General features: G+C 38.3%; 1 protein-coding gene across 1 annotated transcript in view; it reads right to left on the reverse strand.

Moving 5' to 3' along the window:
• The window catches only part of RAD18 (RAD18 E3 ubiquitin protein ligase), a 129,355-nt gene that overhangs the window by 11,588 nt on the left and 93,479 nt on the right, over positions 1-24,288 (reverse strand). Inside the window, exon 12 of the mRNA XM_069473849.1 lies at positions 5,078-5,140. Coding sequence (XP_069329950.1) covers positions 5,078-5,140 — 63 coding nt within the window. The remainder of the gene's footprint in view (positions 1-5,077; positions 5,141-24,288) is intronic.

A 24,288-nucleotide genomic window follows, 5' to 3' on the forward strand; every position in this document is an offset into this window, starting at 1 on the left:
GAGCCCAGCTCAATTTTCACAGAGCAGGCAAAAAAGGAGGAATTTGGAGCTAGAGGCAATAAAGTAGTAATTGGCACAAGAGCCCTGAGCCTCCGTGTAGGAAACCCAGCTATCCTGTTGAAAGATGGTATGGAGAGACCACGTACAGAAGACACATTGAGAAGAATAGGCTCCAAGACTACAGGGAAAGAGGGACAAGTCCAGACATCCCAGCCGAACATACCCCCAGCCAACCTACTAGCTGCATGCAGCAGTCTGAGCCCAGGCCAGACTGAAGAATGGTTGTCAGTTAAGCACCTAAGGTTTAGGATGGTTTGTTACCCAGCAATCAAAAACCACAACAGACACTGTTTCTGTTTAATATCTGTTTCAGTCATCTGTTGCCCAAACCACTCTCAAACTTAGGAAGCCTAAAACAACGTGATCATTTATTTGCTCATGATTGTGAGATCCAGGTAGGACTCGGAAGAAACAGCTTAGCTGGGTCAGGAGGATCCCCTTTCAAGATGGCTACTTTGATGGCTGGCAAGGTGGTGCTGGCTGTTGGCTGGGAGCTAAGCTAGAGATGGCTGGGTCCTCGGTTCTCTCCAACAGGCATTTCCCCATGCCTATGTTGGGCTTCTCACAGCAGAGTGGCTGGGTTCCAAAAGGAAGAAGCATCCTGAGAGAGTGTTCCAACAGGACAAGCCCCACTGTGCAAACGCTTATCAAACTGCTTCTCGCATTACAAGGCCAAGCCCAGAATCAATGCAGGACTTGATCGAGGGTGTGAACACCGAGAGGTATGGTTCACAGGGAGCCACCTGAGTAATCCTAACACCAGGTAGGTGTATTCAGCTGCAAAAACCCGTCAAGCTATACACCTAAGATTTGTGCACTTTAATGTAATTATGTTAAACTTCAGTAAAGTTACTACTCCCCGCAAAAAAGACAGCCAAATTGCTACTGGTCCTCCATTAGAAAATATGACAGGTTGGTAAGTGAATGCAAATGACTTCTCATGGGTTTAAAATAAAATGCAGACTATTAATAGAGAAAAGGATTCTTCCTTTTCTGATTTTACAAGAATATTAGATCAAGTTATTTTCTAAAGTTTCCTTTATAAGGCACTATGAGATAGTTAAAAAGATTCTTAAGTGGCGATCCTTACCTATTCACAGGTTCCTGAAGCCATGTAAGAACCTAAAATCTACTAGTGAGTAAATTCAAATGCAATAAACACTGACACATTCTTTCATTCATATACTTACAGTGTGCCTGTTATGGGCTGCCCAGGCACTGAGCTAGGTGTCAGGGATTCAAAGTCCAATGTACTTACTCTCTAGAAAGGGAGTCAAGCGTCAAGTGCAGAGCTCTGCCAGAGCAGGGTCAGGTGCTTCTGAACAGAGTTACGAAGAAGGGAATGACAAGTCCTATCTAGATAAAGAAAGGAGAAGATGCAGTTCAGGCAGAAACAAGAGTATGTGCCAAGGCTAAGAGGCAAGGCGGCGTAACGCATGAGGCAATTGTGCAGCTCAGCTTGCCTGAAACAAAGAGTTGTGGGGGTGTTGAGGCGAGGAGATGAAATTCCATGGGCCAGCCAGGTAGGCTGGGGAGCCCTTGAATGCCTTTAAAGTATAAAGAGAGGAAGCACCTATATTTTAGATTTCACTGGTGGAATGAACTGGTAATGACTAGAGGTAAAGAGACAGCTAGACAGCTGTTGCTGCAAGCTGGAAAGACAAGCAAAAGGCCTGCAGTGGCACAAAGGGGCTGATAGTAGCACAAAGGAAGCACAAGTTACACCTGGGAGCCAGTTAAAAATGCAAATTATTAAGCCTAAGCCACACCCTAAATCTACTGAATCAGAGTCTCTGGTTAGATTCCACTACCTGTGTTTTAACAAGTGCTCCAGGTGATTTTGATATGTATCAAACTCTGAGAACCACTATCTATAGGACTTAGCAACTGACTGCAAGTAAGAGTAAGGGAGAGCGAGGAGTTTAAATGATTGCTGGATTTCTGGCTTGAACATTCACTGAGGAGAGGGGATAGTGGAGGAGAAGCACATCTGGAGAGAAGGCCTTTGACTCTCTGAGGCACATATATGTCCCCCACATTTTATGTATAAGGAAACTGAGACCCAGAAACATGAAATGACATACCAAGGCCAGTTTTCTTCCTATTCGGTTCAATGTAAATATATTTTATAGCTTGTATTGTGTGTGTGTATACATATTTTTTTTTCCTGTATATTATGATATTTTGATAAAAAACCTTTCTGGTTGGGAAGAGCCTGCCCCTCCTGGGGTGGGGATTCTCAGAGACATCAAAGGGCCCGGTCAGGAGCACGCCTCTGATGTGCAAACCAACCAATCCAGAGCTACACCTCCTCCATCTGACCCCTGCACCCCAGGAGGCAATATTCCTCTTCCTTAATCATTCCAAGGCCAGGTACCAGGTAACTAGGGACCACCCTATAGTTTGGAGCCTGCCAAAATTATTCAGACTAGCCAATCCTAAAGTGTTCACCCTGCCCTGCCCTGCCTTTCCCAAGGAAACCCCAATCAAGGTTCTGCCCTCGTGTTTTCTCCTTGCTCCTGTCTTCTGTCTCCTGACCACCCTGGTGTCTTTCCCCTGTGGCCATGTGGTCTCCCAAGCCCCCTGCCTCTAGGACCTGTGAGTATAATAAACTGTTTTCCTGAGCCTCTCCTGTGTCTCCTCTTGTGGCCACTCCTGAATAACCATCTCATAAAAGAACACATAAATGTAGTTCAAAACAGCTGGATAAACCAAGACGTAAGACACAGAGACATAAGAATCCAAGACCAGTCTGTAGAAAATGAGTTTTTCTTCTGCTTATGAAAATACTGCTCTATAGGGAACAATGTGTTGCTAATGAAACCTCTAAATCATTAACAGAATCAGGAGAACGTGTTGGAACTGATACAGTATGTTCTAGGACTAGTATCTCAAATATGCCACTTGTGGTACCACGAGATGGCTATTTATAAGAACCACCACATTTTGCTGAAAAGTAAAGCTGTGGAGGCTTTTCCTGATTCTGTCTTTAAAACTATATTACACCATAAGCTCGTACATTGCAGGAATTGTGGTTGTTAAACTATTCTATATTTGTCTGAAATGAGCAAGCCTGTATTCTGATCCTGGCAGTGCCACTAACTAGTCCTTGGACCTTGACCCAGTCAGCTTACTTCTCTGGAGCTCTATAAAAAACAAATGGATTGGACTAGATGAGCGCTTACATCCCTCTAGCTTTAATATTTATTATCTGTAAGGATTAAGTGATGGAATTTGTTTTCTAAGTGCTTTCTGATAGTGATGACTTTAAGAGGTCCTCATTATGAAGAATGTGCTTAGGTTCAAGAACTCTGGGCTACAGCTTGTCATAGCCATTGGTGTCAGTTTACTTCAACATGAACAGGTACAAGAGGAGGTAGATGACTCATCTCCTCTTCCACAATTTGTTACACCATGCTTAGGTAAGAAAGAAAGAGTAATGCAACCAATATCTCCAACTTTCATAAACTGCTACTGTTCGAACCACCAGATATCTCATGATAAACCTATCCATGATGCATCCCCTGGATACACCACACTTTTGCACTCTCCCAGTGATTCAGGTGTGAAACACCCAATGTCAACAGTACAGTAAACAATCCTTCTTTGAAAAGACAGTATAGTTTAATGGTTAGAAGTGCCAACTTTTAACAATTGGGTCAGAATGTCATCTCCATTGATTATCACTTACTGCTATGTGACCTTGGCCTGGAGATTTACCCTTTCAGCCTCAGTTTCCTCATTATAAAGTGGCGATAATAATAGTACATCATAATATTGTTATGATATTTAAAGTAAAGTATTTACTATGGGTTAGACTTGTGTTGACATTGGGGTTACAATGGGGTTATTTACCATAGGGGAGACAGGTAAACAAGTAATCATATAAATGCGGTAAGAGGAGGACACAGTGCTATAACAGCCTGTAACAGGAGGAAGGGTCCAGAAAGAAAGGTTAATGAAGACTTCCAGAAGAAGTAGCTCTTGCACTGAGATCTGAAGGATGAGTAGGTGTGTAAACTAGGGTAGAAGAATGGGAAGAACATCCTGTGTAGAGGGACAAGCCTGTTCAAAGGCCCTGTGGTGGGAGGGAGCTTTGCATGTAGGAGGACCTGAGAGGTCTATATGATGGAACAGAGAGAATATGCAGGTATATAATAAGAGATGAGCCTGAAGAAGGAGATTAGATTTTAGGTATATTTAGGCATGCTGAATTCCTTCTCAATCCTAAGAGGAACAAGAAGCCATTAAAGATTTTTGAAGCAGAGGGATGAGTAATAGTGATCAGATTTGCATTTTGAAAAGATCACTCTAGTGGCAAGGTGGCAATTAGAGTATAAAGAAGCCAGAAGAAAGGAGGACAGACAAACTGAGACTATTGTCCAATCAAGACATGATGGTAGCATGGATTACAGTGATGAGAGAGGTGGAAACAAATTGGTGGCTTCCAGAGATATAGTCATGTGCTGCATAATGACATTTCAGTCAATTAAAGGCTATGTAAGATTATAATACTATATTTTTACTGTACATTTTCTGTTTAAATATATTTATATACACAAATACTTACCATTGTGTTGCCCACAGTATTCAACACAATAACATACTGTACAGGTTTGTAGTCTAGGAGCAATAGGTCATACTCTACAGCCTGGCTGTGTAGTAGGCTATTCCATCCAGGTTTGTATAAGTACACTCTATGATGTTTGCACAAAAACAAAATCACATTTCTCAGAACGAATCTGTCATTAAGCAATGTATGACTGTATAAATTGCCCATAGGAACAATCTGTCCTTATATTAATAAATTCTGATAAGTAACTGGAGTTATAATATGATTCCAAATCTAAGCAGAAAAAATAGAAACAAGTAGTGAAAAGGAAATCCTTACCTTGCATGTGGATCACTACTTTCTCACATCAGAAAGCAAAATATTCTTTTGCTTAAAAATCAGATATATAGAAGTATAACTTCTTAGGTTAAAGTACATGTTTACTTCTTGATTATGAGAACTCACTTATGTGATGCTTCCCAGGCTTCTTCCTCTTCTAGAAGATCTCTTATGATGTCTGAACTGGAACTAAAAGGATATGTACATCAGTATTGCCAGACAATAAGATGACTGTATGATTCCATTTATATAAAATTCTAGAAAATACAAACTAGTCTATAGTGACAGAAAGCAAATCTGCAGACCAGTGGTTGACGACAGGAGTAAGGGGGAAGGAGGGAGGAGTGGGAGTGGGCAAGGAAGATGACAAAGTAGCACAAAGAAACTTTGGGAGTGATGAATATATTCATCACCTTGATTGTGGAGACAGTTTCATAGTATACATATGTCAAAACTCATCAAATTATGTGCTTTAAATATTTGCAATTTATTATACATCAATTAAATATCAATAAAGATGTGAAAGAACCTTATTAAATTAGCAATCATGGAAAAAACCATTAAAGCTTAAATAAATCCAACATAAAACCTGTATCCAAATGGGATACAGTCATGAGATTTTTCAATTTCCTATGCCAAGCAAAGATCAAATCATGTTTGTTTGTTTTATTTCAAAATATTAAGGGAGTAAAAATGTTTTTGTTAAAGGGCTTTTAGTGTGCCCATCACTCGAATAATGTTCACTGTACTAGTAGGTGAGTTTTTTTACCCTTCCCTCCTTCTTGGTTTCCAACATCTTTTACATCTCTTTGTGCCATGTATTGCGGGGAGTTAGCCACACTCCCAGTAAAAGATCAGGTCCCTCAGACAGGGGTTGTTGCAAAGGATGAAAAAATAGTAGGAAACAGAAATAAAAATAATACACAGAGGCAAAAATATAGTTTATAAAGTACAGATTTATGAAGATAGGCAAAAGAGGGTACTCAGAGGGTTACACCCCTTTCCCGTTAGAGGTGCAACCCTTACTGAAGTTTCACACAGGTATTTATAGTGTACAGCATTTCAGTTGCCAGGGGTAACAGTATTTACATAATAACAGGTAGTTCAGTTTAGGTTCAAAGTCTTCCAAAAGGCTTCTACAGATCCCTTAACTAACTCTATCTAGGTGAACAAAGGGCTATAAAATCTTCTTGGGGCAAACTTCTAAGTTTTAAGATAAAGCTATCACTTTAGCAAAAACAGAGACATCGTAGCTCTGGTTATTGTGTATTAGAACACAGATTTCAGAAGTCAAGCATGAGCTGTCCCTTATGGTATTTACTTTAACCGCATGGTTCCATCTGGGCCTGGCTCGGGCAGCATATCTTATTGATCAGCTCTCATCTCTGATCAGCTCTCATCTAGGGTGGCCTGTCTTTGTTGATCAGCTCCCCATCCCGTGGCTCCATGGAAGACCTGCTTTGTCTTTCAAAGCAGGTGAGAACCACAGGCTTGAGACTGCAGTGTCACCTTGGAAAGCAGCTGCTACTGACCACTGAGACGCCCTCCTGAGGCGAGGCAGCTTTTGAAATGTGACCTAACATGTTTACATTTTCCTTCAGGGCAAAGCCTTGCAAGACTCATGAAATCATTTCTGTCTCTAAAAATATAGGGGGTATTTCTATAAATCAATATTTCTTAGGCTCAACAATGTATGTCCACTGATTAGCTCCCAGTTATTAGAGAGAACATGTGGTGTTTATTTTTCCATTCCTGAGATACTTCACTTAGGATAATGGTCTCCAGTTCCAACCAGGTTGCCACAAAAGACATTATTTCATTCCTTTTTATGGCTGAGTAGTACTCCATGGCATCTATACATCACATTTTGTTAATCCACTCATGAATTCACGGGCACTTAGGTTGATTCCACATCTTTGCAATTGTGAATTGTGTTGCGATAAACATTCGACTGCAGGTGTCTTTCTGATAAAATGTGTTCTTTTCCTTTGGGCAGATTCCCAGTAGTGGGATTGCTGGATCGAATGGTAACCCTACTTTTAGTTTTGAGGAATCTCCATACCGTTTTCCATAGAGGTTGTACTAATTTGTAGTCCCACCAACAGTGTCTGAGTGTTCCTTTCTCTCTGCATCCATGCCAGTATCTGTTGTTTTCTGACTTTTTAGTAATGGCCATTCTGACGGGGGTAAGGTGGTATCTCACTGTGGTTTTAATTTGCAATTCCCTGATGATTAGTGATATTGAGCATTTCTTCATATGTTTGTTGGCCAGCTGTCTATCTTCTTTTGAAAAACTTCTGTTCATATCTTTTGCCCACTTTTTAATGAGGTTGAGTTTGCTGATTTGTTTGAGTTCCTTGAAGATTCTGGATATTAGCCCTTTATCAGAGGTACAGTTTCTCCCATTCTGTAGGTTGTCTGTTTATTCTGTTGATTATTTCCTTTGCTGTGCAGAAGCTTTAAAATTTAATTAAGTCCCATTTATTTTTCTTCAACAAAGCAGCCAACAACACATACTGGGGAAAGGAAGCTCTATTCAATAAATAGTGCTGGGAAAATTGGATAGTCACATGCAGAAAAATGAAATAGGACCCCTATCTCTCACCATATACAAAAATTAATTCAAGATGGATAACAGACTTATATGTAAGACATGAAACCAGAAAAATTCCAGAAGAAAACATAGGAAAAACTCTTCTAGACATCAGCCTAGGCAAATAATTTATGACCAAGACCCTAAAGGCAAATATAGCAACAAAAAATCCTATTTTAAAAACTGCACTCTAGGGCCAGATGTGGCAGCTCACACCTGTAATCCTAACACTTTAGGAGGCCAACGTGGGAGGATTTCTTGAGGCCAGGAGTTTGAGAACAACTGAGCAACAAAGTGAGACCCTGTCTCTACAAAAAAAATTTTAAAATTAGCCCAGTGTGGTGGTGCACACCTGTAGTCCTAGCTACTTGGGGGGCTAAGGCAGGAGGATCACTTGACCCCAGGGGTTTGAGGTGGCAGTGAGCTAAGATGACTCCACTGCACTCCTGCTCGGGCAACAGAGTGAGACCCTGTCTCAAAAAAAGAAAAACCAAAAACCAAAAACAACCCCCCCCCCCCACCAACTCCTGCATTCTAGTGATGAGATTCATAAGAAATTTCAAGTTCCTAAGTGGCTTTTAGTCCTTTTATAACCAAAATAAAGTAAAATTTAATCAATTTGAACTGTGCTAATAATGGAATTTGTTAGAATGCAACCTGGCTTAAAATGCTGTATCTTTGGGTTACCTGTGCAAGAGTGCAGAGTAAAGATAGTTATAGAAGGCATGTACTATTTCTTTAAAAAAAAAATACTGTTTTAAGGCTTTTAGCATCTTGTTCTTACCCAAATAAAATTTAAAAAAAATTTAAGGATATGTATATCAATATCAAAAAAGCATTTCTTTTGACATCCAAGACGCAGAATGTCAGGGGCATTGTATGGGACAATTCAGAAAAAGTTGTCACTATCCCAGAATGGAAAGGACAAAAACAAAGGAAAAAAATCCCATTTTCTCTCAGGTGAGAAACAACAGGTTTGGAAATGTTAGTGTCACTCATATGTCTAATAATACTCAAATAACAAATGTTTAAAAATTATGAAGATTTAAAGTACCAATGAATCATTCTCAACCACTTCTGACAAATCACTCTGAAGCAAATTTTGCTTATGATGCTTGAATAAAAAAAGGCAACAATGGCCTTTAAATACAGTTCTCCAAATGTTTTACTGAAGGGATTTCTCCCTAACTGAATTCCCAGGACTCTCCAAGAGCTATATGACAGCCCCTCTGATTCCTATGTGTAATGGCCTTTGTGCAGGGGAATCCAGTCACATTGCCGATATAATGACCCTCAAATATATCTAGCACATGGTTCCCAGGCATTTCAGGAGAAGGAGCTTTTCTGGTAGTAGCAATATTTTTAGTATTTTTTCCTTGATAAAATACATAACGGTAAAGTATGACTATAAATTCAGTAATACTTTTTATATTTTAGTCATTATAGCATTGCATTATTTTTAAAATAGTAGTACATGCAGTTTTGAGACACTATTTTGTCTACAGACAATTCTGTCTTGCCCACGACCCACTGCAATCATTCCTTCAGGCCTCTGGGTTGGGAACCACTGATCTGGCCCATCACAGTATCTAAGCATCTGCTGCTCTTTTACATTGGAGGTAGCCCCTGCTCAAATGCAAGTGTCCCTGAGAACAGTTAACATTAATTTATCAGTCATTTTCACCTTAAACTGGCTCATAAAAAGCTTCCCATTAAACAGCTAGCTTAATGTAGTTTCCATTAGGAGAGAAGGAGGAAAAGCCAAAGATCTGGAAGGAAATTAAGGCAGATTTAACCAAGTTTATAATTTTCCCAAGAGATAGACCCACACAACCACACACTAGGGAGGCTTGTATTCACTGCCACTCCTCTATTTCCACAGAAGCGACTCTGAACCTTTCTGTTCGCCATATCTCAACTCTTGGCACTCCTTACTTTGGAGATAACTACTACACCTTTATAAAGGAAACTGAAGCTTTCTTAACCCAACCTTTTCATTCCCTTCTCTCTACTCCAAAGTCATCCATTCTTCTTTACCTGGATAGACCTTAAGGTGGTGTTTCTCAACCTCTTTTCATTATTATCTCCCAAAGGAACCTTTTCATACATTTTTCCCTCACCCTCTCCATGAAATTTTAATGCCACAAATACAATGTCTGTTTATAAACTGCATATATATCTGTGCTTTATACATAAAAGGAGTAACATTTTTTACTCTCTTCCCCAAGCCAAGAACCAATTTCCACCACCTTGGGGGTGATATCACTTCTATTAAGGACCCATGAGCTAGGGGAATGGGAGTTGCGGGGGTGATCATGTAGCTCTGGGTCCTGGTAGGGCTCACAGAGCTGAAGAAAGAATAAAGTCAGCTTCTTACCCACACTCCCAAACACACATTCACACACACATACATTTTTTTTTTTTTTAAAACAGGAAGGTTATGAAACATCTGTACTATTCCAGCTAAGTAAGCAGGATGGCCAAGCCTGTCAACTAACCTAGGAGAGTCCGTGATCAATTTACCTAGGGCCTTTCAAATCACTGGCACAAGTCACTGATTTGTTAAAGCAAAATATTTGCGGTACACTAAGGACATAAACCTAAGAGGTTTTTCCTATGCAACCTCAGTGAAAACAGATGGTAGAGGAGGTTTACAAAAAACACATTTTTAGAAGTTGCCTACGATCTCCTCTTCCTCTGTGACTTCAAAACCACTTCTCAGACAGGCTGCATAGTTCTCCAATCCTTAATTCCCATTATCCTCCTTCTACTCCACCCACACCCTCACCTGAATGATAACCACATCACTAAATGAGCAAAGTGTGTGAGGTTTGAAGTTTATCTAAAATGAAGTTTCAGGATTATTTGCTACATCTGCTGCTCCAATTCTAGTTACTACTGAAAAATTGAGAGTTGATGTTAATACAATTAAAATACCAGATAGAACTGGTAATTCCTTTTTAAAATAATGTACTTACTGTATCTACTCAAAAGCCACTTTCTTGAAATTAAACATAGTTTTACAAATAGAATTTTACAAAGAAACTCTTGGGTGTAACAGTGTTACTAAAATTATCACTCTCAGATCTCTTTGTAGATAGAAGCAATTAAGATTTTTGAAGTCTGACTCATTTTAATATGTCTTGAAGATCAAAACTTCCTTTAATATTCTTTCAAGACATCTAAAAATATCCTCCACAAAAGAAAATTACTCTGGTATATCTGGGGTCAGAGCATGTATAAGCCTATACAACTACAGCTTTTAAGTCTAGGACAAGGAACTTTTTCAGAGTAAATTTTAGCTTCCCTACTATTTGGTCTTAAAACATTCTGGACGACCATGCTTTAAGAAACTGGATGAACATGAGGTCTGGTACATGAAAGTGATAGCTCCCCTATGGAAGGATATTCACATAATCCTCTCTAATGTCCTCACTGGTCCAGGCTAGAATGGATATTATACAGACTACACATGAGAAAGACTCACCAATAAAAAATATGAATTTTGAATCCTATGGAATTCTCAACCTCTGTTCAGTAAGTTTCTAATAGGCTTATTTAGAACAACCAAATTTAATTTATCATACCTTGTAGATGTTATTTTCAGCTCAAAGGTTCAGAATTGTAAACTAATTCTTTGTGTGTGTACACATGTACCTTGGCCTACTTGGTCTTCCTGTAATATTTTACTTTTGTCATTTTTTGACAAAAGTAGAACAACTTCTTAGGCAAATGAAAACACTATCTTTGCATATTCCTTTTGTAGCATCTTATTTCATTCTACTAGTAAAGATTTTACCACCAAAGCTGAAAAGCAAGATGCCAAATACCTCTTGTGAAGAGACTGGTAATGTCATCTAGAGAAAAAACCCACAGATTTTAGTGTTAGACAAAGTTAGGGTACAGTCTTGTTTCTATATTGTCGTTTCTGTTTTTATGTATTAGGTTATTAGGTATGAAATGTCTGATTTCCTTAAGTATTAAGTTTGATGGTTGATATCTCTGACATTTCTTGTTTTATGTTTATTGTGAGGTATATCCTCAGTCTTCCAAACGCATGCTTTGGCTTGTGATTATCTTTCAAAAATTTTTTAGAGCAATTTTTGTGAAACCATGGATAAGTCAAAAATTCATGTTATCGATACCAATCTTGCAAGGTTGTTGTGAAAGTTATAAATAATATGAGTAAAGTATCTGATTTTGAATGCCTACTGCTATTCCAAGGCTGTGGTCTTTCATTAGGTGAATCTGAGAACCCACAGTTAAGGGTTTTGGCTACTTCATGTAACTCTATAACAGAAAAAAAAGTGGAAAATTTAATAATACTTTGTGGATTGCATTTGTACATAAAAAGCTGGCTATCTTATATTTCCTTAATTACGATTAAAGAGAAGGGTGTCGTTCAAAATGTGACAGACACAGAGATGTGTCACTCAGACCCTCCTTCGAGAAAGGAGGACTGGCTGCCTCGCTGTGAGGAGTGTGGTTAGCTCCCAGCCTCCAGCAGTTAGTCCTTCAGGTCTGCTTCGGCTTTCCAGACTGTGGGGTGGCCCCTGGCCAATGACTGAGGCAGGTAGTGGTAGCCAAGAGCATGTTCTTGAAGGAGCCTCCAGCCAATGACTGAACAAGCACTGCCACAAGGCCCAGCCATGTCCACCCCACATGGATCCCTCGCCGGGGCAGGCTGTGCTCCAGAGCTCCCCACGGGGCTGGCAGAGGCTTGGTCAGGATGGCACCATGGACTGGCAGCACCCCCTGCCCAGTGCTGCTCCTTCCTTTTTTGTTCACAGGTTTACACCCCAATAAATAGTTTGAACTTCAAAAAAAAAAATTCGTGTTATTTTAGAATATAAGTTTCGTTATGGAACCAATGTAATGCAGACAGCGTGAAATATCAATGAAGTGTTTGGGAAGGATGTGGCTAATGAATGCACAGTACATCAACAGTTTGAGAAGTTCTTCTGTTCTGGTGATTTTAACCTTGAAATTGAGCTATGTGGGTGACCTGAAACTAAGGTAGATAATGATGAGCTGAAAGCTGCAGTGGAAGTGAATCCATCTGAACCTACGTGTGAATTAGCAGAAAGGTCTGACGTTACTATTCCAGCATTTGGACCATTTGAAATAAATGGACAAGGTAAGGAAGCTGGATAGATGGGTTCTGCGTGAATTACAAGCGTCAGAAGAGAAATCACCTTGAAACTTGCCTTTCTTTGCTGTCACGACATAAAGGCGAACCATTTTTATACCATACTGTGACATGTGATGAAAAATGGATTCTTTTGACAATCACAAGCATTCAGCACAATGGTTGGATAAATATGAAGTGCAGAAACACAGTCCAAAACTGAATAGTCATCAAAAAAAGCTAATGGTGTCTGTTTGGTAGTCCAACACTGGTACTATCCCCTATGGCTTCATAAAACCTGGTCAATTGATTAGAGTGAATGTCTACTGCAACCAATTGGACAAAATGATGATGCTTGTGATTAAGCAGCCGAGATTGGTCAATAGAGACAGACTAATCCTCTTGCAAGACAATGCTTGACCACATGGTGCACATATCAACACTGCTGTAACTACAAAAGCTGGACTTGGAAACTCTCTGTCATCCACTGTGTTCACCAGACCTTGCACCAACTTCTTCCAGGCTTTGGACCACTTCTTGCAAGGAAAAATATTTAATTCTCAGCAAGCTGTGGAAAATGCCTTTCGCAATTGTATTGCCACTCACTCTCCAGGCTTCTTTGCTGCTGGCATAAACAAGCTACTGTTAAGATGGCAAAACTATGTCGGTAGTTTAAGCACATACTTTGATTAATTGTACTGCTTTTTGTTTGAGATATAATAAACTACACTTTTGATTCAAAATTGGACATTTGATATTTAATGACCTAATAACTTTGGGCAAGTTACTTAACCTTTTCCTGTGTCAATATCCTCATCTGCCAAGTCAGGATAATAATACATGTACTTTATAGGGATATTTTAAAGATTAATCAATATAACATAAAATGTTTAGCACAGAGCTTAGCACAAAGTAAATGTTCAATAAATGTTGGTTCCATTTTCATAAAACAGATTTGGGTCTGAATTACCCGAATAATTGCCTCAGCACTATGTTTCAATTTGCCCTAGGCAACCTGATTACTATGTGCCCTACTTTAATCTTTGACTTCCGCCGTAACTACGACACCAGAGTGCAAATTCATCAGAATTTGTTATTTATCCAGCATGGCAGGTACACAGGGTACTGTGGGGTAGGAAAAATGCAAACATCTGCTATAAAAATCTTGTGGATTAAGGATTACTTACAAGTAGAATTTTTCTATTATCTAGTAGTTAATCCCCCATCTCTTCTCTTAATCATGCATTAATTGGAATGTGGTTGAGTACATCCAACTTAAGAGGAAAAAAAAAAACTCCTTAAGGACAGATCACTGGAGGATTGATGGAGAGTATACAATGCCTACCAGACAATGGTACTTAAATAAACGCTGCCAGCTACCATGAATCCTTCCTTAAACTCCTGTTTTTAGTAATCAGCTTATATGCCAAATATTTTAGTAGTTGCCTGACAACATATTAGAAAACACCCTAGGTTCAAACAAAAAAAAATCGCTCAATGGTGATAATGACAAAATTGTCATTTTCTGAGCAACTACCCCTACCAATCACTGTGATAATTACATTATACACATTAGCTTTAATTCATAGAAGCAGCCTAGGTTTTCTGCTCATTTGACAGATAAAGGCTCAGAGAAAGTAAAGTAAGTAGAAAAACAGGGATGGGAATACAAAACTCATCTTCTTTCTACCACACCATGCAGCTTCAACTTGTGGTAGCAGAAAAATCAAATGCCCTTGAACTACAAGAGTTAAGAATACCTTTGCCTGTGTATAAGGTTCTTATAAGACAACCATCAACAAGATTCTGGATAAAGCAAGACTAAGAGTTTTACTACTCTTCACTAGATCTAGAAAAAGATAAAGTGAAGAAAGCTTCAGATAAGAGAATAAAGTAATTAAAAAAAAAGCTTATTTTTCAAGCAATACATGCAATATCTTTAACAAGAGATGCAACCAAGCAACAATAACTAAGTTTATGTACAACTTACAAAGCACTCACTATATATAATCATCTAATTTACATTTTAGGATCATCCAGGGAGGTTAGCAGGGCAAAAAAAAATTATCATTCCATTTTATCAGTGAAGAAATTGATGCTTAGGAAGATTAATTCAACAACTTCCCAGGTGTCAGGCACCTTTCTAGAGTTACAGAGCCAATGGCTAAGCCAAACGCCCACAATGGAACAAAGAAAACTGACTGCCAGGTACACGGATATCAAGGAGTCATACAAATCAAGGACTTGATGTCACAGTATCTTGGACAAAGATACATCCCCCAAAACGAATGGCCCATTTCTCCAAGATAGTGTATCTCATGCACCACCCACTTTAAACTCTTTCGAAAAATACAAAAGATAGTGAAGAACTATTTAATGTTCCCACATTTTCTCTAGAAACATTAAGCAAACAAAACTTAACACCTGAAACAGGATAAACTATTTACCTTTCAGGGGTATTTTAAAGTTCATATATATTTCCAGAAAAAAAGGCTATAACAAAATACAAAACAGTAATGTATATTAGCAGAAAGAGATTTTGTGGCAACATTAAACTCATTAAATGTCACATTCTTAACAGTTAGAAAACTAAATGTAATGTCAACCTTCCAATAGCAATTATGAAGATTTAAAAATTACAAGGCTATCACTGACTTACAGTAAAATACTTCCAACTCAGGTTACTGTTGAATTAGTTTTATAATGCTTTCTTTAGATATTCTCTCAATTTGACTGGAAATATAAATACTTAGCAATTTTTCAAAAAATCCTAGTGTCCCCTAAATTACAAAATCCCATTAATATATATGTCTTACTTTACTGCTTGAACTACCAAACATCATTAGCCAATCAATTTATGATGATAATAACACTGATGAGATGATGATTTCCAAAACTTTAAAGAGTACTTGCTCTTTTTTTGTTAAAGTAGATTAAAATATTTATACAGTTCAAAATCAAATGGCATAAAAAGATACTGGGAAATCTCACTTCCTCCTTTGTTCTCATCCAACCTGCCCCCCAACCCCTGTCTACAACATCAATCACTCTTTTTTTTTTTTTTTTTGAGATAGAGTCTCGCTTTGTTGCCCGGGCTAGAGTGAGTGCTGTGGCGTCAGCCTAGCTCACAGCAACCTCAAACTCCTGGGCTTAAGCGATCCTACTGCCTCAGCCTCCCGAGTAGCTGGGACTACAGGCATGTGCCACCATGCCCGGCTAATTTTTTCTATATATATATTATAATTGGCCAGATAATTTCTTTCTATTTTTAGTAGAGACAGGGTCTCGCTCTTGCTCAGGCTGGTCTTGAACTCCTGAGCTCAAACAATCCACCCGCCTCAGCCTCCCAGAGTGCTAGGATTACAGGCGTGAGCTACCGCGCCCGGCTATCAATCACTTTTTTAGTTGGTTGTTTATTCTTCTAGTGTTTCTTTATGCAAAACCAAACAAACATAAGCATGCCTTATTTTTCCCCCTTTTAGGAAAGAAGTAACATTGCTGTATAGTGTTTTGAATGTTGGCCTCTTCAATTATAAACGTATCCTGGAAATCTCTCTGTATCTGCACTTAAAGAGCTTCCTTTTTAAACAATCACAGCATTTCATTGTGTGGAGGTACTAATTCAATCAATCCCCACCAGATGAATGCTTGAGTAGTTTCCAGTTTTTTATTATTATAAACAATGATGTCACGAATAACCCAGTGTATAGGTCATTTTGTATGGGTACAGCTATATCCATAGGACACATTCGTCCAAATACTGAGCTAATGTAAAATAACAGTACTTTTAGTTAATCTCATCAGATTCCCCTACTTAGGGATTGTAGTATATAACCAGTAATAAATGAGAATGCCTGTTTCTCCACAGCTATACTACATAGTACATTATCAAACTTAAAATATTTGCCAACCTACTAGGTGAGCATGGTTTTAATTTATACGCCTCTTTCAGAAAACTGTCTGTCCATGACTTTTTTAAAAATTCAGAATATTACAGGGGTACAAATGTTTAGGTTACATATATTGTCTTTGCTCTGCTCCAGTCAGAGCTACAAGTGTGTCCCTCCCCTAGACAGTGCACACTGCACCCATGAGATGTGAATATGCCCACCGCCTCCTCCCCACTCCCACTTGTCCAACACCTGATGAATGTTACTACTCTATGTGCACATAAGTGATCAATTAATACCAATTTGATGGTGAGTACATGTGTTGCTCGTTTTTTCATTCTTGTGATTCTTCACATAGTAGAATGAGCTCTAGCCCTATCCAGGATAATACAAGAGGTAAGAGGTGCAAGCTCACCATTATTTTTTGTTGCTGAGTAGTACTCCATGGTATACATACATCACATTTTATTAATCTGCTCATATATTGATGGGCATGAGTTTATTCTACATCTTTGCAATTGTGAATTGGGCTGCTATAAACATTCGAGTGCAGATGTCTTCTTTATAGAATGGTCTTTTATTCCTTTGGGTAGATGCCCAGTAGTGGGATTGCTGGATCAAATGGTTGTTCTACTTTTAGTTCTTTGAGGTATCTCCATATTACTTTCCACCAGAGGTTGTATTAGTTTGCAGTCCTGCCAGCAGTGTCTGAGTGCTCCTATCTCTTTGCTTTCATGCCAACATTTGTTGTTTTGGGACTTTTTGATAAAAACCATTCTCACTAGAGTTAAGTGATATCTCTTTGTGGTTTTGACTTGCATTTCCCTGATGATTAGAGATGTTGAGCATTTTTTCATGTTTGTTGGCCATTAGTCTGTTTTCTTTTGAAAAGTTTCCATTCATGTCTTCTGCCTACTTTTTAATGGGGTTGATTTTTTTCTTGCTGAATTGCTTGACTTCTTTGTAGATTCCAATTATCAGCCCTTTGTTAGATATGTAGCATGCGAATATTTTCTCCCATTCTCTAGGTTGTCTATTTGCTCTGATGATAGTTTCCTTGGCTGTGCAGCAGCTTTTTAATTTGATCAGGTCCCATTTACTTATTTTTGTTGTTGCTCTGATTGCCTTTGGGGTCTTCTTCATAAATTCATTCCCTAGGCCGATGTCTGTTAGAGTTTTTCCAACATTTTCTTCTAGAATTCTTATAGTTTCATGCCTTAGGTTTAAGTCTGTTATCCATCGTAAGTTGATTTTTGTGAGAGGTGCGAGGTGCGGATCCTGTTTCAGTCTTCTACATGTGGCTATCCAATTTTGCCAGCATCATTTATTGAATAAGGATTCTTTTTCCCCAGCGTATGTTTTTGTCTGCTTTGTCAAAGATCAGATGGCTATATGAGGATGGTTTTGTATCTGGGTTCTAAGTTCTGTTCCATAGGTCTATGTCTCTGTTCTTATGTCAGTACCATGCTATTTTGGTTACTATAGCCTTGTAGTATAGCTTGAAGTCTGGGAAATTGATGCCTCCCAACTTGTTGTTTTTGCTTTAAGGTTCCTTTTGCCATACGGGGTCTTCTTGAGTTCCATATAAAGCATAGAATTATTTTTTTCTAGATCTGCAAGAAATGATGTTGGTATTTTAATAGGGATTGCATTGAATCAGTAGAGCACTTTGGGCAGTATAGACATTTTAACAATGTTGATTCTGCCGACCCATGAGCATAGTACGGTTTTCCATCTGTTTACATCCTCTGCTATTTCCTTTCTCAGTGTTTCGTAGTTCTCCCAGTACAGGTCTTTTACTTCCTTAGTTAAATATATTCCTAGGTATTTTATTTTCTTTGTTGCTGTTGCGAAGGGTATTGAGTTTTTTATTTGGTTCTCAGGTTGACTGTTGTTGGTGTATACGAATGCTACTGATTGGTGTACATTAATTTTGTACCCTGAGACTTTGTTGAATTTGTTTACCAATTTGAGTAGTCTCATGGCAAAATCTTTGGGGTTTTCTAGATATAAGATCATATTGTCAGCAAAGGGCAATAGTTTGACCTCTTCTGCCCCCATTTGGATGCCCTTGATTTCCTTCTTTTGTCTGATTGCTCTGGCTAGGACTTCCAGCACTATGTTGAACAGAAGTGGTAACTGAGGGCAACCTTGTGTGGTTCCAGTTCTAAGCGGGAATGCTTTCAATTTTTCCCCATTCAGTATGATGTTGGCTGTGGGTTTGTCGTGTATGGCTTTTATAATTTTGAGGTAAGTCCCATCTATGCCTATTTTGTTAAGCATTCTTACCATAAAACGGTGTTGAATTTTGTCGAATGCTTTTTCTGTGTCTATTGAGAGGATCATATGGTCTTTGTTTTTACTTTTATTTATATGGGTGAATTACATTTATAAATTTGGGTATGTTGAACCACCCCTGCATCTCTGGGATGAAGCTCACTTGGTCATGATGGATTATTTTTTTGATAAACACCTGAATTTTGATAAGGTGCTTTGATAAGCACCTGAATTCGGTTTGCAGGGATTCTATTGAGAATATGTGCATCTATATTCATCAGGGATATTGGTTTGTAGTTTTCTTTTTTTGTTGAGTCTTTTCCTGGTTTTGGTATCAGGGTGATGTTGGCTTTATAAAACGTGCTGGGGAGGATTCCTTCCTTTTTGATATTGTGGAATAATTTCTGCACCATAGGCACCAGTTCTTCTTCGTAGGTCTGATAAAATTCGACAGTGAAACCATCTGGTCTGGGACTTTTTTTTAGGAAGGTTTTTTTAATTGCTGCTTCAATTTTAATACTTGACATTGGTCTGTTTAAGAATTGTTCTATTTCTTCCTGACTGAGCGTAGGGAGGCTGTGTGTTTCTAAGAATTTGTCCATCTCCTCCATGTTTTCAAGTTTATGTGCATAAAGATTTTTATAGTATTCATAGATGATATTTTGTATTTCTGTGGTATCAGTTGTAATTTCTCCTTTTTCATCTTTGCACAGTGGCAGTATCATAACCAAGGAGTTGTGTCCGTGGTTTTTATCCACTTTTATCCATTTTTCTATTGGGTTTGTGGGTTCCTTCCTTCTCAGTCTCTAGGTGCACAAAAAGAATATTCTTGAAAGTTTAAAAAAAGATTCTATTAAATCTCTATAAATGATTTAAAAAAGTGTTAGCATCCCTTCTTTTATTGTCAAAAATATTTCTACTAAATTATACTGTGATTTCTAAGGTAAGAACTGCTTCTAGACCCAGGTATCCTAATTGAAATACTGATTTAAAAATTTATAGATCTAAATTAGTCCTAAGAAATAATCTGAAAAATTCTTTCCTGCAATAGCTAAATCTGTTTTCCCTTTTCTGACTACCCTAATCTACACAGTTCTAGTATGTTCACCTCTTTCACATGCAAACCAAGTGAATTAATTCAAACATTTCAACCATATCTGGGCATGCTTTCTTAAGGATCCTAAAACTCCCCAGGACCGAGGTTTTCTACCTAGAAGATATTTAGCACTCTTATTTTTAGAAGAAAAGACTCTAAATCTGAAAACCATGTATTTAATGAATGCACTGATAATTTTTCACTTGAAAAACATGATACATTCTACTTTGAAATGTAGCACTGGACTAGATTTTTCTTTCATTATGCACATTATCCTCTAAGGTTCTACAGTTACATGAAAATAATGGAGTGGGGAAACTAAAAAACTTATCACTTTTAATATTTCATCTATTCATTTAATTCTACTTCAACAAACACAGAACTCTGATCTGGCCTTGGTGCCTTCTGAGGATTTGGAGAACAGCAAAACCAAGCAGGAGAAAGTATTATGCCTGAATTCAGGAAACCTGGCTTTACTATTTATTAGGATCATGAGATTAAATCACTTAACTTCTGAGTCACTCATTGCCTTACCTGCCTAGAAACAGGGAATATTTCAAATGCTGTTGCAGTCCTTGCTACCCAAGGAGCACTATGAGTCTATTTGTCTACGTATGTCCCACCTATTCAACTGTTTAATGATGTATTAGCACAAAAGTAAAGCTTCCTAATTGGTGTAATTGGTGTGCTCTTCTCCTCCATGGGTTGATAGTACAGTAGGCATGAATCACCAGCCCTGGGGAGACCTAGGGTGGCTGAAGCCCATGGCAGGCACCTGGGGCCTATAGCATCACCTCTTTATCCTGGCATGACACAGAAATACTAGCATTTTCTATATGTGCCAAGGAAAAGGGTTAGGAAATATTGAATTAAAAAGAGAAGCAAAAAGAGAGGGAGAAAGAGACAGACAGAGAGAGAGAGAAGCATTCCTTTTATGTCAATCACTTTAAATTCTTATAAAAAGTGAAAAAAAGTGCTATATGTACTTTCTTTAAGGAAAAGAAATAAAAGAACATTAGATTAATTCCAAATACCAGAGTTCTCTTGGCTCTCTGGAAAAATTCAAATTCAAAACAGAATTAAATATTTGCTTATATTTAACTTACAAACTTAAATAAAAGAAGATATCAACTCTGAGAGTCTAATGTTAAGGGATAATTTTTTAAATTAACAGAATATTCACTGCTACAACTAGATACTGAATCAAACTCTCAAGTTAAATGGGAAGGGGAACAAAATTATGATGCTTCATTTTGTTTTTATTCTTTCAACTCTCAGCAGTATAAATGACTGACACAAATAAAAACCAAATACTAAAAGGAGATCACAGAAATGGGTTATAATACTTAGCCCCACAACGAAAAATAAAGAGACAAGCCACATCCCAAAGATGAAAATTCTCTCTTACCACCCAAGAAGCTTTAAATTGATTACAAGTTTCTTTGATGATAGGGACTGAGGGGTTGAGTATGAAGTTGGTGATGAGACTAGCATGTCTTCTTACAGTAAGGCCAACTTCTATGTCATCTACTAGTTACTCCCCTTTAGAATGCAATTCAGCCCTGCACATGTAGGATGCCAATACCAACCACCCAAACCATAGAACTCAGTATCAGGTCAAAGTTCAGGCCATAAAATTCTAATCTTATGATCTGTTCAAAGAGGATATGAATTTTAAATTCAACTTATATGACTGGATTTTAGGCATTGGACAGTTAACCTCCTGGGACACATAAAGTGTTAGACTAAATGATCAAAAATATATGAGAAGAATTATCCCTCTAAAACCATACTTACTCCAAACTTTTACTGTTCTGTTTTTAATTTTTATGTTACCTGTACTCCAATAACAGGTTATAAATGACTCTAATAAAATGTGCTTATTAGGGCAAGAGAAATATACTAAAGCCACACATTAATCAAATCCTAAAGGCTTCTATAATTGGCTTCTGCAAAATTACTTTAAAAATGATAAGCCTCTGCAACTGAAACCTATCATGCTTTAATGCTTGACTTCCTCTGAAATACAAGAACAATGTGTACCATTTATATGGTAAAATCAATAGGAGTAAGCAAAATCAGCAATTAGTATGTACTCATGTTTCAGAACATATTCGTGTGGGAGTAAAGAGAATAGACAAGATACACAAATTAATACTGCATGTCCTTATAAAAAGGTGCCCATACAATCATGTAAACCCAGACACATCAGAGAGTGATATAGTGCGCTATTAATATGCCAAGACAAGAAGTGGAAATAAGCTTATCCCAGGGAAACCAGAATACATGGTCATTCTACGTCTAACTGACATTTTGAATAATTCCATTCAATTCTTACTAGCAAAGGAAGCAATGATGTCTAAGATGTGGCCAGACAAAAAGTCTGATGCGACTCATGTTGAAATGGGCAAAAAACTGGGCTGAGAATTATTAGCTTCAATTTAATTTTACTGAATCACTTCAGATAAGTCACATCACCTCTCTAGACCTCCATTTCCTTATTTATGAAATGAACTTAATATATTTAGTGACTTCTCAATGTACCTTCTAACTCGAAAATGTCCGCTATCCTAACATACCTTTTCCCCAGGTTCTGAAGGTGTGCAAGGAGACCTCACAGCATCTGTTCCTCTAACTTAAAAGCAAATGTATCCAATGAGGAAAGGAAAATAAAAGCTGATTTGAACTTCCAGAGTGACTATAACAAATGAAATCTCAATCAATTAACTAAAAATATAAAATTCCAATAGCATGATATTATAAACTACATATCGTTTTTGTTCCATCCAATTTCATTCACCAGAACAAGGCCAAAAGGAATCTGATTTTGCCCCCCCCCCTTTTTTAACTAGAGAAAGCTCTTAACTGGCTACCCACATTTGGGGGTCTGAGAGTTTTGATCCAAAATAATTACTAATTGTGTGTCTAACAGAAGGAACTAGTAGTTCCTTCCAGGTTTCATACTTAGTCTTCTCAAAGTATTCTGAAAAGTATACTCTTGCACTCTTGGTACTAGTATTTTTTTTTAAATGAAGAACTGGATTCTGAGCCAGTGAAAATTATATCTCAGTTTTATGAATCAAGCCAAATATATGCAAAAGTACATGGGAAAATAATTTCTATAAAGTTTACAAAATGTCTGAAAAATTAAAAAGAGAAACACACGTTAAAAAATTCAACCTGGCCAGGCGCAGTGGCTCACGCCTGTAATCCTAGCACTCTGGGAGGCCGAGGCAGGCGGATTGTTTGAGCTCAGGACTTTGAGACCTGCCTGAGCAAGAGCGAGACCCCGTCTCTATTAAAAATAGAAAGAGATTATTTGGACAGCTAAAAATATATAGAAAAATTAGCCGGGCATGGTGGTACCTGCCTGTAGTCCCAGCTACTCAGTAGGCTGAGGCAGTAGGATCACTTGAGCCCAGGAGTTTGAGGTTGCTGTGAGCTAGGCTGATGCCACAGCACTCACTCTAGCCCGGGCAACAGAGTGAGACTCTGTCTCAAAAAAAAAAAAAAAAAAAAAAAAAAAGTTTACCCAATGTTAGCCATGACCTGCAATGAAAGGCCTGCCTAAAATCAAACTTCAAAATCTCAATATACATCCCAACTTTGCCCTTCTGGCTATGAGAGACTACTCTGATGATAGCAGTAGTGTTACCCCCTTCCCTTCACTAAGCAACAAACTCAGCCTGGTCTTATCACAGGCTTGAGGGTACTAGCATTTGACATTCCTTAGATCTGACATCCCCACCCCACCTGGGGCCACAGACTGGTACCAGTCCATACCAGTCCTTGGTCTGTTAAGGGACCAGGCCGCAGAGCTCCACCCACCCCACTTCAGTGTATAAACTGTCTTCCATGAAATTTAGGAACAAAGAGGCATAGCAGGAGGTTGGCGGGGGGCGGGGGGGGGGCAGTGATCTAGCAAAGCTTCATCTGTATTTACAGCCGCTCCCCACTGCTCACATAACCACCTGAGCTCTGCCTCCCCCACTCTCTGTCAGTGGAAAAACTGTGTTCCCTGAAACTGGTCCCTGGTGCCAAAAAGGTTGGGGACTGCTGCCTTAGATGAATGTCACAAAGGCACTTTTTCCCTTAAGATTACCTCCATCATTTCCCAATTCATTCAGAACTTAGGAAAGGCTGGAATTTAACTACTCATTCCATTTCTCCAAAGAATGGTAATCAAAATTTGTGCACATCTTTTTGGTTTTGGTTTTCTCTTTAGCTTTTAAGAATTCTGGATAACTCTTTCAAAAATGACTGAAAAGTGAAGAAAAGTTGTAGCAGAATTTATCAAACTCATGGCCAATAGTTAACTAGCCTTTTTGTCAAAGTCCTCGTGTTCTCTGCCTT

The sequence above is a fragment of the Eulemur rufifrons genome, chromosome 7, assembly GCF_041146395.1.
Source record: "Eulemur rufifrons isolate Redbay chromosome 7, OSU_ERuf_1, whole genome shotgun sequence".
NCBI lineage: Eukaryota > Metazoa > Chordata > Mammalia > Primates > Lemuridae > Eulemur > Eulemur rufifrons.